Source organism: Conger conger, chromosome 6 (assembly GCF_963514075.1).
Source record: "Conger conger chromosome 6, fConCon1.1, whole genome shotgun sequence".
NCBI classification, from domain to species: domain Eukaryota; kingdom Metazoa; phylum Chordata; class Actinopteri; order Anguilliformes; family Congridae; genus Conger; species Conger conger.
This window is the reverse complement of record NC_083765.1, coordinates 37,246,663-37,263,273: the sequence shown is the minus strand read 5'-3', so window position 1 is coordinate 37,263,273 and position 16,611 is coordinate 37,246,663. Positions and strand designations below refer to the sequence as shown.

At 47.2% G+C, this 16,611-nt stretch overlaps 1 protein-coding gene across 1 annotated transcript; it reads left to right on the top strand.

Moving 5' to 3' along the window:
• The first annotated feature begins 2,461 nt into the window (after positions 1 to 2,461).
• Positions 2,462 to 16,581, top strand: tango6 (transport and golgi organization 6 homolog (Drosophila)). Its single transcript, XM_061246398.1, has 19 exons — positions 2,462 to 2,572; positions 3,634 to 4,280; positions 4,955 to 5,071; positions 5,621 to 5,726; positions 5,888 to 6,000; positions 6,494 to 6,656; positions 7,624 to 7,691; positions 8,283 to 8,395; positions 8,712 to 8,888; positions 9,552 to 9,678; positions 10,440 to 10,637; positions 11,097 to 11,231; positions 11,550 to 11,807; positions 12,114 to 12,287; positions 13,301 to 13,358; positions 13,736 to 13,891; positions 14,445 to 14,596; positions 14,763 to 14,876; positions 15,991 to 16,581. Exons 1-19 carry the CDS (start codon positions 2,521 to 2,523, stop codon positions 16,165 to 16,167), a joined length of 3,105 nt encoding a protein of 1,034 aa, XP_061102382.1. The 5' UTR covers positions 2,462 to 2,520; the 3' UTR covers positions 16,168 to 16,581.
• Positions 16,582 to 16,611: the final 30 nt, after the last annotated feature.

Below are 16,611 nucleotides of genomic sequence, written 5' to 3'. Positions count from 1 at the left end.
ACTGACTTCCTCATACACACAGAACCATTTTATCCAAAAAAACATCCCCTCATTTAATAAACATCCTTTCACGTCACAACTCACTAATTAGCATCTGTAGGGCGGGGAACACAATGATTAGTACAATAAAGTAATGATATTTAATCCCTTTTATAATCTTTTTACTTTTGACCGCATTAGCAAAGAGGGCTTTTTAAAAGGAATGGTCTTGATCTATTCCCCAGTGGATAGCGCTTGGCAAGGTGGGGATGATGGTGACGCCAAGAGCAACTAAGACCTCTATGAATATAGAAGTTTTAGGTGTCATGGAAAGTTATTGTTATGATGTGGAGGGCCTTCCCCACACCATGTGGTGAAAGACTGTACTCGTTGTGCACTAAAGAATTTTGTCCCACTGTGACCAGAACACCCCTTTTAATCATGTTATCCTCCTTGGAAAGCCCTATTACTGATACGAAACCCCTCCCTGGCCATCACCCTCTGCTATTCTCACCCAGTCCAGCTCTCAGGACATGAGCAAGTCTCCGATTGGGGCTGCATACTTCAATACTGGGCTGTATGCTAGCATGATAGCACACCTCCCCCCCGGGAGTGCACTTCCACAGTGCTCTGTCAAACCAGGGGCGGCCTGTAGCGTAGTGGTTAAGGTAAATGACTGGGACACGCAAGGTCGGTGGTTCTAATCCCGGTCTAAGATCCGCACAGCCGTTGGGCCCTTGAGCAAGGCCCTTAACCCTGCATTGCTCCAGGGGAGGATTGTCTCCTGCTTAGTCTAATCAACTGTATGTCGCTCTGGATAAGAGCGTCTGCCAAATGCCAATAATGTAATGTAATGTAATGTTATTTCTAAAAAGTGGTGGAGCATAACAGAGGGCACTTCTCCTGTATCCTACAGAGTAGAAGCTACATGGTCAGGAAAAGGGTTAGACTTGTCTCCATAGAGGAACCTTTTTTTAGTTCTTTATGTAACCCTCTATGATAGGTGCAGGCATCTTAAGTCTCCCCGAATGTCTGGAAGTCTCCTGGTGTTCCTTTCTCCCAGGTACTTAACTCAACAATCAGTGCTAGTTTAGCTTGTAGGGGATTATGGATAGCTGGTGCATTGTAGTCAAACCATAGGCAGTTAATGGAGTTAATGGAGTTGAGGGCCCTGGTGTAACATCCAGCTATCTCCAGCTTGAAAGCACCGCCTACCAGCTGTTTCAAAACATATATTGAGCTGGTCAAACCATGCTGAGTATGGAGGTGGTCTGAACTGGACAACCAGCTACTTCAGCTGTTTTTTTGTTGAGCAGGGGGCAGAACAGTTCAGCAACATAGTTGAATTTTTTTTGTTTTGTTAAAATATTATTGGATGAGTCATGGGTAGGCCCGCATGGAATCCGCGGACGCAGGATTCCGATGAAAACCCCACGGAATTCCGACGAATTCGAACGTTGAATGTCATAAACAAGTGAAAACAACATTGTCCCCTCTCGCAAGTTAGTAGTAGCTAGCTCGTTAGCTAGTATAGCATAATGACTAGCATAGCGTTAGCTAGTATAGCATAATGAGCAGAACATGGACAAATTGTTATCCTTCAACGGAGTGCTTGGATATTTCTTATGTGATGTGGCTTAAGAGGGTTAATAAACCCTCTAGGCATGAAAAGCTTCAAATGAAGAAAAATATTTTTAAAAGAAGCATGAAGAAAATAAATAAAGAATAAAAATTCTGTGCTTGGAATGAAAAGCCTCATACTAAGGATCATGAGTGGGAACCACTGGATTAGGTATGTAGTCTCAAATTTCTCAAAATAATTTTATCTGGTTGTTTTGAATTTTTGGAGGGTGGGGAGTCAATCTGACTGCCGTTAAATGAGAACGCGCGCGGCTGCTTGAAAGGACATTGATTGGAGGGAAACAGAAAATTTAAAAATCTTGTTTTCCAGGAAGTTGATGGAAAAAAACATTTGTATTAAATGTATTAAAATGTTATAATGTTTTTGGAATATATACTTCAAGACATGTTCGTATGGTCATGAAGAATTGACTAAATTAAGGAAAAAGTTCATTTTGATTTCAGCATGCCTGTAACGTTGAAAACGCCTGATGGCCTATCTAAAATTAAACTGCCAGCCGTTTGTTACCATCTCTTGAACAAAGTGATTTTCCACGAAACGCCGCAGAAAAGCCGCAAAAAGTCATCAGATTCCGTATGGGCCTAGTAATGGGTGAGATTAAATTCTGTGAGAATAATGCTTTACAGTCATTAAAAAATATTGAAAGTTTAAACATGGGTACTTGTATTTTTCTTTTTTTGTATATGATTAGAAGCTAAAACATTAACTTGTTTTGTGATTTAATTTCAACAGAAATAAAAATGCTGGTTTTGCAACCCCTGTTATATGTTGGGTACCACTGGGAGGCGGTAGAAAGTAATATTATGTAGAATGACGTATTATTGAACGCGCCACTACGAGCTTGCTGTATTTTGCTTTGGGGAAGGATATCTGTGTATCACAGAGAAATCGCGTTTAAAATGACAGCTGCTATTGTGGAAGCTCTCTGTATCTTGACAAAACCTACCGGAGGTCAGTGATGTTCAGTTCAGTTCAGGAAGAATTATGTTGCTACTTAAATTAGTTCCCATTCTGTATTTTCATTTGTAACAATTTGTGTAGCTAGCTAACAAGTTAGCTACATGCATGAGAAGGGTCGATGGTGTCTGTCTATGAAACTAGTTCGCCAGAAAATTGGCAAGCTTAATGCTGTAATTACCGTGTTTCAAATAAGGTACCTTAAGTAGTTTATAGGTTATGCAGTGATTTTACAAACGTCTAGCTAATCAACTGAAGGTTCTTTAGCTGGCTAGCTGGGTAGTTTTTTGCTTGGACTGGAGAGAAGCTAGTGCATCTGGCTACTCAACTCACAGTGTTCGTCGATCACATTGCTGCACAGTTATCAAGCTTCTGGAATTCATGGAAAGGCTGAATAAATGTAGCAAGCCGACTGATTTTGATGTGTTGCTGGTATTAAGGCGTGCGTGTGTGCGTGTGTGAACAGTGATGGAACTTAAAGTTGTAGATATTTCAGATTAGTCCTGCTTCTGACTGGGGGTGAAGATGGTTTTATTCAATGTTTAGTTTTCGAACGTCAATAGCGCATCAAAGAAAAGTGTTTTGCTGTTAAGAATGAGTGTTACTAACCTAGGGAATGGCAGACGTTATACTACTATAACTGATGCTGATTCCTACCTTGAATATTGCCTGACTTGTTTATGTTGTAGGGGTATAACCCTGTTTTCGTAGCAGAACTTTCGACACAAGCAATCCTGTCTTCTTACCGAGATGAGTGGCAGACCCGAAAGCGCAAACTTGTTACCACGGTGGCGCAATTCTATCGATCAACACGTCTTTGGGGAAAAGACTTTAGGCTATATGCTGTTATTACATTTAGATCCAACCTAATATGGATAAACTCGCTCAATCTGTTTATAATGTCACCATAGCGCGTTTCAAACCATGATAGTTAATGAACTGTAGGCTACACCTGAAGATGAAATATAGACTTATATTTCAACTTCTTTGCAACGTTTAGTACATCAAGTATACAAATTGACTGCACTGTATATTGTCCTATTGTCCCCATGTAGATATGCATGTAAGCGGCGCACAGTCATCCCAGCAGGGGGCGCTGCTGCACGCACTGCAGTCAAACCTGGAGCGGCTGGAGACTGGCCTGCAGGCAGAGCCGGGGCTGGTGGAGGCGCGCACTCTGCGGGACGAGCGTGGGGTCCCGTGGTACCAGGAGACGCAGGAACTCCCCTGGAGGTTCACGCAGGAGTGCCTCCTCCTGATGCTTGGGCTCTCCCGCCACCTCTCCCGCCTGCTGGCGGCCTTCCGCCCTGTCACGGGCCCTCGTCCCGGGCCCCGGCTCCCCGAGCCGGCTCCGGCACTCCCTCCCGACGTCCTCAGCGTGGGCCAGCAGAAGGCCGTGGGGGCAGCGCTGCAGTTTGTTGTCACCCTGGGCCTCTGCCCCTACCTGGCCCCGGGGGTGGGCGTGCCCCTGGGGCGGAGGTCCGCGTTCGGGGCGGCCGTGGATGCTGCGGTGCGCGGGGGCGGGACTGCAGACTGTGACAGGCGGCTCCTGGTCGTAACGAGCACCCTGCTGGAGCTGGCGGAGTTGTCTTCCCTCGCCACGCTGGTCTTCACCCGCCATCTGGGGGATGTGATGGCGGGCCTCTGCCAGTTGGGCTACCGTCCACACCGGCCAGAGGGGGCCAGCACTGAGAGCGACAAGGTACCTTCTCGGGTCTCTGTATCAGACCTGTGTCAAATATGTCATTGTTTTGGATTCTAATACTTTTCTGTGCTCGATTGATCTTGCCTGGAACAATTGAGCCTGATTAAATGACACATTTGACCCAGGTCTGGTCTCTATGGAATTGCTAAAATGGGGTCATGACTCCCCATATAAATGTGCTGAAGAGAGAGGAGGGAATATTGTTGTTAGTAGCAACCAGTAGAATAACAGCAGTTGCTATTGGTGGATACTTTTTTTGGCTGTACTTTCTGGCTGTGCATAAGGTTTCTAACATTGGATTAAAACTTTTTTGCCCTGGTCAGCAGTCTTGCAGCTGAATTTTGAAGATGGGCAATTTGAAAATGGGCCAATGTTTGACGATTCAAGCAAGTAAACGAGGCATAATTGTAGAAACGTGATTATGTAAATATCAGTACGAATAATGTTTCTGGTATCCTCAAATGACAGAATGGATCAAATTTGTGCTGTTTCTGAGTTGGTGGTAGCATGACGGGATTGGGATCATAAGTACTGTCTTCTGAGAACAACATTGGAATGCAGACTTGGAGAAGAGGGATGGGTGCATGTCCAGAATGTCAACTCATGTATTTGGCGTGCTTCTTATGAAGTACCATGGACTGTTCTACAGCAGTTATTGTATTGTGTCACAGGGCATCAGCATGGAAGAGCGCCTGAACTGCAGGAAAGCACTGCAGGGCATTCTGGGAAAAGTGTACCAGCCAATTGTCATTAAGGAGCTCCTGATTCTCCAAGGTGGTCCCAAGCAGGTATACTGTGGCTCGATCTTATTGGTGGACATGGAAGTGCAAGGTCACATGATTATTGCTAATGTGACTGTTCTTCCATGGATGGCCTGAGCAGAATTTGGCCGTTTGTATGTGGATTCTGTGTTCAGCTTACTGTGCATCAATATCAGTGTGAATGATGTTTCTGTGTTTACCACAGTGTTATAATTGTTTCTGTTTGCTGTACTGTAGTGCAATTCTCAATAGTTTGTTCTCTTGTTATCAGTGTGGATGTGGTTTTGATGTGGTTTACTGTGTCTGTATTAGACTAGATGTGGTTTTTGTTTACATTGCAGTGTGAATGTGGCTTCTGCAATGACTGCAGCAGAGATTTGTTCTCTGTGGATGTGTGATGGTGCAGCAGTGTGAGTGTGGCTTCTGTAATCTCTGCAGCAGAGTTGTGTTCTCTGTGGATGTGTGCTACAGTGTGAGTGTGGCTTCTGTAATCTCTGCAGCAGAGTTGTGTTCTCTGTGGATGTGTGATGGTGCTGCAGTGTGAATATAGCCCAGCCTCACGCCTGCCTCCTCTAGGCCCCTCCCTGGCTGCGGAGGCTGTGTGGGCAACTCCTGTCAGACAGGCTGATGCAGCCCTGCGGAGTGCAGGCCGTGGTGCGAGCCGTGCTCGAGGGAGCTGGAGGTGAGTCGTCGCTGTACGTGTGTGTGTGTATGTGTGCATGTGTGCCTGTGTGTGCATTGGTGTGTGTGTGTATTTACAAGTCACTGAAGGCATTTGGCATTTTTGGTGTTACAAAGCCTCGTTCTCCAATTTGCCCTGCCTGTTTTGGCTGTGTCCAGCAGGGGGTGCTGCCGCATCAGACTGGGGGAAGTGTGACATGGTAGCCAGGGTCCTGGCAGCCTGCCCCCAGCAGGCCCTCTCTGTGGAGGAGTACTACAGGCAGGTGTGCCCACAGGTAGGTGCTTCAGGGCTGTCGGGCGCCTGATACTTTGTGTGAATTCTGCCTTATCTGACCTGCTCTGGAGTTGTTCCAATGACGTTCAGTATGCACTTACTTTAGATAAAAGGGTCTGCCAATTAAATGTAATGTAATGTAATACCCTCCTAAATTAAAAACTACAGATATGTACTGTAGTATTCTCTATTTAATGGAAAACATTGTCACAAATGTTTTTACAACAAATATTTTGATAAACAATCAAACAATTTTTGGGACTGTGTACGTGGTCAGTAATATATTCTTCTGAAAGTATAAACATTGCAAAAATGTTGCTTTACAAAAAAGACTTGAATGTTGTTATACATTTTAACACATTTTAGCACAGTAAAACCGAAAACCCGTTCCCTCAGAATGAGGTCATGTTCCAGCTTGAATAGTGTTGATAGTGTTGAGTTTGAATATGCCTGAAAAAGGCAGAGGCAGGAAGAATGTTTTTATTCTTCCTCAGGTGCTGGAACTCCTGCACTTCCCAGACAAGCTGACAGCCCTGCAGTTTCAGCGAGTGGCCACCAGGGCGGCGCTCACCATGTTGCAGGAGCGCCCGGAGCTTGCACGGCAGTACCTACTAACCCCCCTATTGGCCCCTCTCGCCCGCTGTGGGGCCCCGACAGGTCAGTGTAGGGGTGTGGTGGACTTGAGAACTAGGGTTAGCATAAGTATTCATAACAAGAGTCGATTTGTTCTGAGATTTTATACCAACTTCTGCTCTTAATTCTTAAAGCAGTACAAATCTGAAGTAGAGTAAATGATTAATTTTATGCTTGTAAGCAATCTTCTTTTCCAACAAACCAGTGTATTTATATTTATGTAAAATATTAAGTGAGTGACCTGAGTGACAAAAGTTGGCCGAAAAAGGTTTCCCCGTGACTTTTGAGCTGCATCACCCGTCTGCGCATCCATACCCCGACCTGTACGATCCTATTCTGTGAATAATTGTTCCGCCCGGCTTCACTCATTGCAATGGAGAAGCAGCTAAAGACTTAAGGACTGGCAGCAGACTATAGCAAATATGTAGCCTACACTACCAAAATCAGTCACATTAACACCAAAAATACATTGAGCTTTTTTACAGCACTGGAAAGCTGGGGGCTATTTATTTATTTAGCTTTTCCCCATACTTTTAACAAAACCCCCAACCGAAACTCCTTATTTCTTATTATTTCTTTCCTTATTATTTATTATTTATGTGCTTTTTCAGAAAGATAGGAGTTGAGCTCTTAATGATGCAGACCTGTCAGTTGCAGTTAATATCTATCGTGACAAGTTTGCGCCTTTGGAAGCATTCAGTCAGTTCTCAAAAGTCCCCGCTTTTCCCCGCTCAATATGCTACTTTGTTATGGCAACAGTGTGACAGTGAACAGTTGCCGGTGAGCTTTTGGTATAGGATACGTCAGCATGTCAGTCAGTTTTCTAGTGAACCAGACTGGGGGGTCACTGATGGCTCTATTAATAGTATACCCACCCTTCACTGTTGCAAACAAAGCTGGCTTCCCATGCTTTGCCCTCCTAGGTCAGGTGTGTTGTATGAAAGCATTGCTTGTGACTTAGGGTGCGTGTTCCTCTTTCTCCCCCTGTCAGGGGGTCTCCCGGCCCCTGAGTGTGTGGCAGAGTGGGAGTTAACGCGCAGTGTTGAGGATGTGTACAAGGTGAGTCTAACGCAGGTTACTTCTGTCATCACACCCCTGTTCAGCCTGAAGGTGTTCGTTGAAATAAGTGCATCCACTAATTGTCAAAATCAATCGCTATTGCTGCCATAATATTAGACATTGTGTGATGTAATAATACAGTAACATACAGCTTTAAGTGTTTGGACAGCAACACGGTTTTAAAGGGCTGTAATTCCTACACAGTGTACCGGACATGGATGCACATACTCAAATTAGTGCTGTTTTGCACTTGCACCTTCAATTTGAGGGTATTTACACCCATATCGAGTGAATTGTGTAGGAATTACAAACCTTGAAAAATGTTGTCTCTGTCCAAATACTTACAGACCTAACTGTATATGTGTAAAATATTCACCATTGCTAAGGCTGGGTGTTTGTCAGCGAAGTCACAGATTATGACCTTTAACTTAATTTTTCTTCATTCTTGTCTTTCTATGACATTTACTTGCTCTCCAACTTTCTGTCTTTCCACCTCCTCCCTACATAACTTTTCATCCCTCTCTCCCCATCTCCGTCTTCCCCCTTTCTTCCTTCCCCTCCTTCTGTCTGTCCCTCTCTCCTCTCTCTCAGGTCTGGGTGGTTGGTAACAGTCCGTCTCCCGTGCTGTTGAAGGCTCTGGGAGAGACCGTTCCTGTCCTCTTCTCTCTGTACTGTTTCAGCAAGCAGAGCGTCTGCCATTTACGGTCAGTTTGATTCTAATGCTCGACATCTACCACTGCTCCATACTGCTGCTCTGCCCACTGCCCCACACTGCTGCTCTGACCACTGCCCCACACTGCTGCTCTGCCCACTGCTCCACACTGCTGCTCTGACCACTGCTCCACACTGCTGCTCTGACCACTGCTCCACACTGCTGCTCTGACCACTGCTCCACACTGCTGCTCTGACCACTGCTCCATACTGTTGCTTTGACCACTGCTCCATACTGCTGCTCTGACCACTGCTCCACACTGCTGCTCTGACCACTGCTCCACACTGTGGTGTTCCTGTGCTCCTCAGCGCCCCCTGTGGGGAGATCCTGCAGTGGTTCTTGTGCCACTCGGAGCCAGCCGAGGCCCTCAGTGCTCTGAAGCAGCTGTGCCGTCTCCAAACGCCAGTGGGCGGAGTCACACCAGGGTTCCACTTCTCTCCTGGCAGTGAGGGAGGAGCCAGGCTTGTACCCAGAGAGCAGATCAGGTGAATGGCAGGTTTATACATGTCGGCCTGCGCAATGTATTATTCTTATTTAAGCGTAATGAGAATAAACACCGCCTTGGGGCATTGGTCTTTTTTTTCTTTCTTTTCTTTAGTCCTACCTGAGGCAGTTGTACACAACCAAACGTCAGAGCCCATGTGAAATTCTTCTGGGAAAAAAACATCACTGATATCTATTGGCTGTTGGTAGGACGGCCAATCAGCAGCAAGGTCATACAGCTTCTATGTGGTCATATGATTTGTTTTTTCAGTCACATGAAAGCTGCAAGGGCTTGCTGCTGATTGGCTGTCTTAATAACACCAATAGATATCAGGGATGTTTTTCTGGTGGCCTCTTGCGTTTGGCATCGGGTATGATTAAAGAAAAAGAAAAAAAAAAAAAAGAGGAAAGATCGGCTATACGCCCTGTGGTAGCAGTTATACTGATTATGCTAAAAACACATTTCATATATTGAGTTACATGACTGCAGAATTTAGGTCTCCGTGGATATTAAATGGGCCATGTATCTCTCTCCCTCTCTTTCTCTCTCCCTCTTTCTCTCCCTCCCTCTCTCTCTCTCTCCCTCCCTCCCTCCCTCCCTCCCTCCCTCTCTCTCTCCCTCCCTCCCTCTCTCCCTCCCTCCCTCTCTCTCTCCCTCTCTCTAGTGATGAAGATGAGGCTCTGTATGATAAGGTGTCAGGGGAGCAGTGGCAGGTGGAGTGCCTGGTTCATTTGCTAGCCGAGATGAAAGACAAGGACCTGCCTGGAGACTTCTTCCTGGAGCTACTTGAGGTGCTGCCCTCTGCTGGACAGAGTTGAAGTGTGCAAGCGCATTTGTGTTCTGCTGCCAAAACACTATGATTGGTTCACAGCAATCTCTCAGGCCTTAATCTCTTGTCAATGACATGCCAATAACCTGCCCGGTATTGCAGCCAATATTATGTAACTACTCACATCAACTGTGTAATGGGTCAAAGGCAGGCCTGCCTAAACCTGTTCCTTGAGCTGTTCTGCAGGCTTTCACTCCAACCCTAACAAAGCACATCTCGTTCAACAGCTCCATCTCACTGAGGTGCTAATGTGTAGGATCAGGTGTGTCAAATTAGGGTTGAAATGAAAACCTACAGGATGATCTGGATGAACGTAGTTGAGCAGCTCTAGTTTAAGGTTCAAAGGGGTGATTGAGATATAAAATGACGCGCAGGTACGTGGTTTAGTCGTAAGACAGAGCACATGTTAAGCATGTCGTACACATGCAACATATACATATACAATATGCTCTGAGAATCTGGCCAATGTCCAAACTGGCATGTTCCTGGCAGTGTATCACTGCTACAGTAATACTGTTTCCCCAGCAGCCAGGCAAGTGCATCTAGTCCCAAATTCATGAAGATTTGCGGAAAGGGAGAGATGATCAGGGATTAGCTTTCCATTGTCCATAGCCAAGCCTTATCCATTCTGAGCTGAAATGCCGTACTGATCTCAGATCAGCATACTTGTATTGATATGTGCCTTGGCTGTCTGAGTTGTAAGACTGCTCTTGTCCTCTGCAGGAGCTGACGGGCTGGGCTGCTGAGGAGGAAGTTGGGGAGGAGCAGGAAGTGGACACGTCGGCCATGACGCTGTTGGAGCTGGAGGAGCATCTTTTGCAGAGCACGGAGGGGCGTGGCCGCAGGCTGGCCCTGCTGCAGGTGCTGGCGGCCGTGTGTGAGGGCATCTCCCACACCCTGCTGCTGCGCAAGCCCACCCAGGTCAGCTGACCCCGAGGAGAGCAGGCCATTGGCTAAACATGGAGACTTTTGTGTGTAGTGTTGTTGTCTAAACACTGTATGTGTGTGTGTGTGTGTGTGTGTGAGCACATGCATGTGTGTGTGTGAGCACATGCATGTGTGTGTGTGCATGTGCACACGTGTGGCACAGCATGTGTTGGTGTGTATGTATGTGTATATGTGTGTATATCAGAGATACTGTACATATTCTTGAGTATCCCATGTGTATTTGCTCATGTATTCAGTATGTTCTGTCTGAGCCAGACTCTCTCTCCCAGGTGTATATGTACATGTATATGTACGTGTATGTGTGGTATTTGACCCAGCCTCTCTCTCCCTTGTAACAGCTATGTGAATAAATGGCTCTATTACAGATCTGATGAAGTTAGCAATTTACTGAAGGCAGCAATCTCTCTCTCCCCCCTCTCTCTCCCCCCCCAGGTGGTGGGGTTCATGGTGTCCCTGTTGGAGAGGGCCTGTGTGGCTGTGGGCAGAGGCTGTGACAGTCCTGTAGAGACTCAGACTCTCAGCATGGGCATGGGCCTGGTGGCCACTCTGCTGGCGGGGGACATGCAGGTATGACTGCCCGTGTGAACACCGGTGTGCCTGTACATCTGCCCCAATGCCACAGGTTTAGACTGCCCGTGTGAACACCGGTGTGCCTGTACATCTGCCCCAACGCCACAGGTTTAGAGCAGTACTGCTGGAAGTTATGGCTGTTTGCTATGACTTTTGATTCATACGCATTTGTGTTGGTGGCTGGGGCTGATGTTTGTAAGATTGGGGTATTGCAGAGATGTTTGTTTGGTGGGTGTTTTTGCTGCTAAATGGGGCTCATGTTTCCGAGATTGGGATATTGCTTTGATATTTGAGCTAATAATTCTCCTCTCATAGTTGACCTCTCAGGACCGTGCCTCCATGTCACTGCTGCTACCACCTCTGGACTACATTTCCCAGAAGCACCCAGAGCTAGTCATCCAGGAGCTGGCCTCTGATTTGCGTGCAGCCATAGCAACGCATGGGGCGTTCTGCCCTGACACTGTGACCCAGGCAGCCCGCGCCCGTATCCCACAGCGGACCCGCAGCACTTCGGCGGCCCAGGTCACACGGAGCAAGGACACCGCCAATCCGCTACTCGTGCAGGACGCCCCCGTGCCCCAAATCACACGCCACACGCATACTCCCCGACCCGTGCATGATACGTCCAGTCCCCAAACCTCCCACAGTACACCTGGTACAGAGCTAAGGACGGCGGATAGGTCTGCTGGGGGGAAGGAAAGGTCGCTGCCGCCCTCGGCAGGGTGTAGTCCCATCAGCGCTGAGGGAGGAACTGGGGCCACAGTCAGTGAGGGAGGAGCAGGGGCCAGGGTCAGTGAGGGAGGAAAAGGGGCCAGGGTCAGTGAGGGAGGAACAGGGGCCAGGGTCAGTGAGGGAGGAACAGGGGCCAGGGTCAGTGAGGGGGGAACAGGGGGCAGCGGGGGGTCCTCGCCCGCCAGCAGGGCGTTCTCGGAGTGTCTGCTGGAGGCCTGTGATCCAGACGTCCCCACACGGGCGGTGGCGCTGAGGAGCTTGACCCGAGCCCTGCAGGACAGGAGCCTGGAGGCCCTGCAGGCCCAGGACAGGGTGCTGACTGTGAGTGTCACTCAGGAGCGCGTGCGTGCGTGTGTGTGTGTGTGTGGGAGTGTGGGAGAGTGCGTGTGTGTGCGTGTCAGAGAGAGTATAAGTATGGGTATGTGTGTGTATGAGTGTGTGTGTGTGTGCGTGTCAGAGAGAGTATCAGTATAGGTATGAGTGTGTGTGTGTGTGTGTTTTGCAGCTTATCTGCAAAAAATCATCAGACCCTACACCCCTGCCAGACCTCTTCGTTCAGCCTCCACAGGCCGCTTGGCACCTCCCCCTCTCAGAACCTCCACCTCACGCTCACGACTACTGTCTGTTCTGGCTCCACGGTGGTGGAACGAACTCCCCGTTGAGGTCAGAACTATAGAATCCCTCCCCACCTTCAAGCGCAAGCTGAAGACACACCTCTTCAAACAGCACCTCTCCCCATCCCTCCCTACCTCCCTGTGAACCTTAATTGTTGTCTCTGACTTGTGTATCAGTATTTTAGTTGGCTAGGTAAGCAGTGTTTGGATAGTTAACTTTGGTGACTTTTGCTCTGTTTGTTTGTTTGTTTGTTCAAAAAAAAAAAAAAAAAAAAAAAAAAATGGCCCTTGTCCTTATCTTTGTTGTACAGGTAGCAGTTGAAATTGTACTTACCTCTAGGGTCTTTCAGCGAACTTATCCCTGGTTATGGGTATGCACTTTGTTGTACGTCGCTCTGGATAAGAGCGTCTGCCAAATGCCAATAATGTAATGTAATGTAATGAGTGAGTGTGTGTGTGTGTGTGTGCGCGTGCACCTGAGACAGACTCTGTGTATGAGAGAATGGGAGTGTATGTGAGTGTGTCTGTATGTACATGTGTGTGGGTGTGTGTTTGAGAGAGAGGGAGAGAGAGTTTGCATATAATGCGTGAATGTGTATGCACTTTTGTATCGTCACAGTGTGTATTTGTGTGTGGATGGGTAGGTGCGTGCCTGCATTTGCTCTTTTCTTACATTATTAATGAATGTTGTGCCTGTGCCTGTAACCTTGTGCCTTGCAGCTGTTTCTGGAGAATCTGAACCACGAGGACTCCTTTGTGTATCTTTCAGCTATTCAAGGTGAGCAGACTTTGGATCATTGTGAGGTTTCAGGTTCAATTCCTTTAACACGACACCAGCACTGGGGCTAAAATAAAGATCAGTGTGTAATACACTGACTTACTCCCTGTCACTGTTCTTCTATCTCGTCATTACTCTGTCCCTCTCCCTCCCTCCCTCCCTCCCTCCCTCCATCCATCACTCCCTACCTCCCCTTCCCCCTCATCCTTTCGGTTATTCAGCCAGTGTTAATCCATTCCTGTCTTACTGTCTGTTACAACTGTCCGTTGTAACTATCCGCGTTACTCTATCGCCGATATTCTCTCAGTGTTATTTACCCTCTGTTACTGTGTTATTTCTCTGTTAACTCTGTTTCACGGTGTTGCTGTTCTCCCCAGGTCTGGCGGTGCTGGCTGACTCCTCCCCCGACACGGTCCTGCTCAGGCTGCTGGAGGAGTTCGGGGGCGGAGCCACGGGCCCCTCCCCCGAGGCATGCTCCCTGGAGACGCGTCTGAAAGTGGGGGAGGTGCTAATGAGGGCGAGCAGGGCGCTGGGTGAGACCTCCGCACACATGATAAATAATACTAATTATTTCATATTTAGCTGATGCTATTATCCAAAGCGACTTACAGTTGATTGGATAATTCCCCCCTGAAGCAATGCGGGGTTAAGGGCCTTGCTCAAGGGCCCAACAGCTGTGTGGATCTTATTGTGGCAACACCGGGGCTTGAACCACCATTCCTTCCAGGTCCCAGTCATGTACCTTAGCTACTAGCCTACTAGCTGCCCCCCATTTGATATTTCGCAAAAGCCTAATGTCCCCTCTGAGGGTCAACTGAGTGAATGCTAACATGAGATGGAGCCACTCAACCAACAGCAAACCTGTTGTGACGTGGAAATAAATGTTTGCTAATGGTCATTTGTGATGTGAACTGTGAAATTGTTTTTCAGTTGCTAAATATGAAAACTTGCCATTTGCATGTTGCACATTTCATCTCAATTAACCACTTTGTATGTAACCCTCCCTCCTCTGTGTGTGTGTGTGTGTGTGTGTGTGTGTGTGTGTGTGTGTGTGTGTGTGTGTGTGTGCGCGCGCGTGCGCGTCAGGTGACCTGGCTCCCCACCACGGCCGGCCCCTGATTGGTGTGTTCCTGCGAGGGGTGAGGGATGCAGATCCCAGCGTCAGGGCCAGCAGTCTGTCTAACCTGGGGGAACTCTGCCAGAGACTGAACTTCTCTTTGGGTCCCCTCACTCAGGAGGTGAGCAGCAGTCAGCCAGCCAGTCATTTTGGGTCTAATCTGAGAGGTAGAGCTATTGCTCCCTCAGTTGAGGAGCGGTGGAACGGTGGCTGTTATATGCAGGTATTTTATTTGTGTGCGTGTGTGTGTGCGTGTGCGTGTGTGTGTGTGTTTTTGCGCCTCTCAGCTGAACTGCTGTCTGACGGCTGTGATAAAGACGGAGAGGGAGGTGGAGGTGCGCAGGGCTGCGGTGCACGTCATCGCCCTCCTGCTGAGGGGCCTGAGTGACAAAACCACACAGGTGAGACTGCGTACTCATGTACCTTGTATAACCTGTACTCCTGTACAGTACATACACCTGCACTCCTGTATACTACATACACCTGTACTCCTGTACAGTACATACACCTGCACTCCTGTATAGTACATATACCTGTACTCATATACTGTACCTACACCTGTATACTACATACACCTGTACTTATATACTGTACCGACACCTGTATAGTACATACACCTGTACTCATATTCTGTACCTACACCTGTATAGTACATACACCTGTACTCATGTATTGTACATACACCTGTACTCATATACTGTACCTACACCTGTACAGTACATACACTTGTTCTCATATACTGTACCTACACCTGTATAGTACATACACCTGCACTCTTGTATACTACATACACCTGTACTTATATACTGTACCGACACCTGTACATCTCTATAGTACATACGCATGTGCTCCTGTACAGTACATATACCTGTTCTCATATACTGTACCTACACCTGTATAGTACATACACCTGTACTCATGTGCTGTACTTACACCTGTATAGTACATACACCTGCACTCATATACTGTACCTACACCTGTATAGTACATACACCTGCACTCATATACTGTACCTACACCTGCACTCATATACTGTACCTACACCTGCACTCCTCTATACTACATACACCTGTACTTGTATACTGTACCTACACCTGCACACCTGTACAGTACATACACCTGTACTCATATACTGTACCTACACCTGTACTCCTGTACAGTACATACATGTGTACACTGGGCCCTGCTAAAGGAGCCCAGTTTGGGGAGTTGTATTTTTTTCCCTCATCTCCCCCCATTGTTTCTTTCTTATCTAATGATAGTTCTCCTGCTCCTGTCTCCCTCCCCATGTTGGCCACGAAATGGCCTCTGTATGTTTCTTGGACAGGATGAAACTGTCAACTGTAATTTCGTTGCTCTGTACTGTGCAATGACAATAAAGCTATTCTATTCTATTCATATACTGTACCTACACCTGTACTCCTGTACAGTACATACACCTGTTCTCCTGTGTAGTACATACTCCTGTACTCCTGTACAAGCTCCCTCTCTTTCTCTTTCCTTAATGGACGGTAGGTCCTGGGCGATGTTCTACTGGATCTTTACCGTGCACTGAAAAGTGTGGTGCGGACAGACAGTGATGATGTCACCGTGCTCCACGCCCAGCTGGCCCTGGAAGAGCTGGATGATGTCATGAAGAAGTTTCTCTTCCCCGTGCAGAAACTGGAGAAGAAGATTGTTGTGCTGCCCTGAGGCCAGAGAGGACAAACTTTACACACACAGACTTCTAGATATGTTTAGTAAGGAGTGACGTCTGCATACGGAATCTCACATATCGGATAGGAAGAGTATCTGTGTATTGACTCATAAAATCTGGTCAGACAGGGGACTGTTCTGGTCAGACGCACCATATGGTCAGAAGGAGAACTTCAGGTAGTAGACCCACCAAGTATGGCTGATTTGTACACGTTTCAAGTTTGAGACCCCCCAAAATCTGCTGTAAGCTGTGTGAGTTGTATGCAAATTTTGCCAGTAGTGCCTCAAGAGTCACCACAGTGTCACTCAAACCCATGTGAGAAGCAGTAGACCTGCAGCTGCCATTTTTGCATTTCGTGTGTACGTTGAGTGTAATTAAAATGTATGAATAAAGTTCATGCATGAAAGTGACTGAGACTGGTGTGTCTATCATCCAGCCTC

Coding starts and splice junctions, on each gene's coding strand:
- tango6 (XM_061246398.1), top strand. CDS start 2,521: ATGACAGCTGCTATTGTGGAAGCTCTCTGTATCTTGACAAAACCTACC. Junction 8,889..9,551: donor GTACCCAGAGAGCAGATCAG/GTGAATGGCAGG, acceptor CCCTCTCTCTAG/TGATGAAGATGAGGCTCTGT. Junction 11,808..12,113: donor TACTCGTGCAGGACGCCCCC/GTGCCCCAAATC, acceptor AGGGTCAGTGAG/GGGGGAACAGGGGGCAGCGG.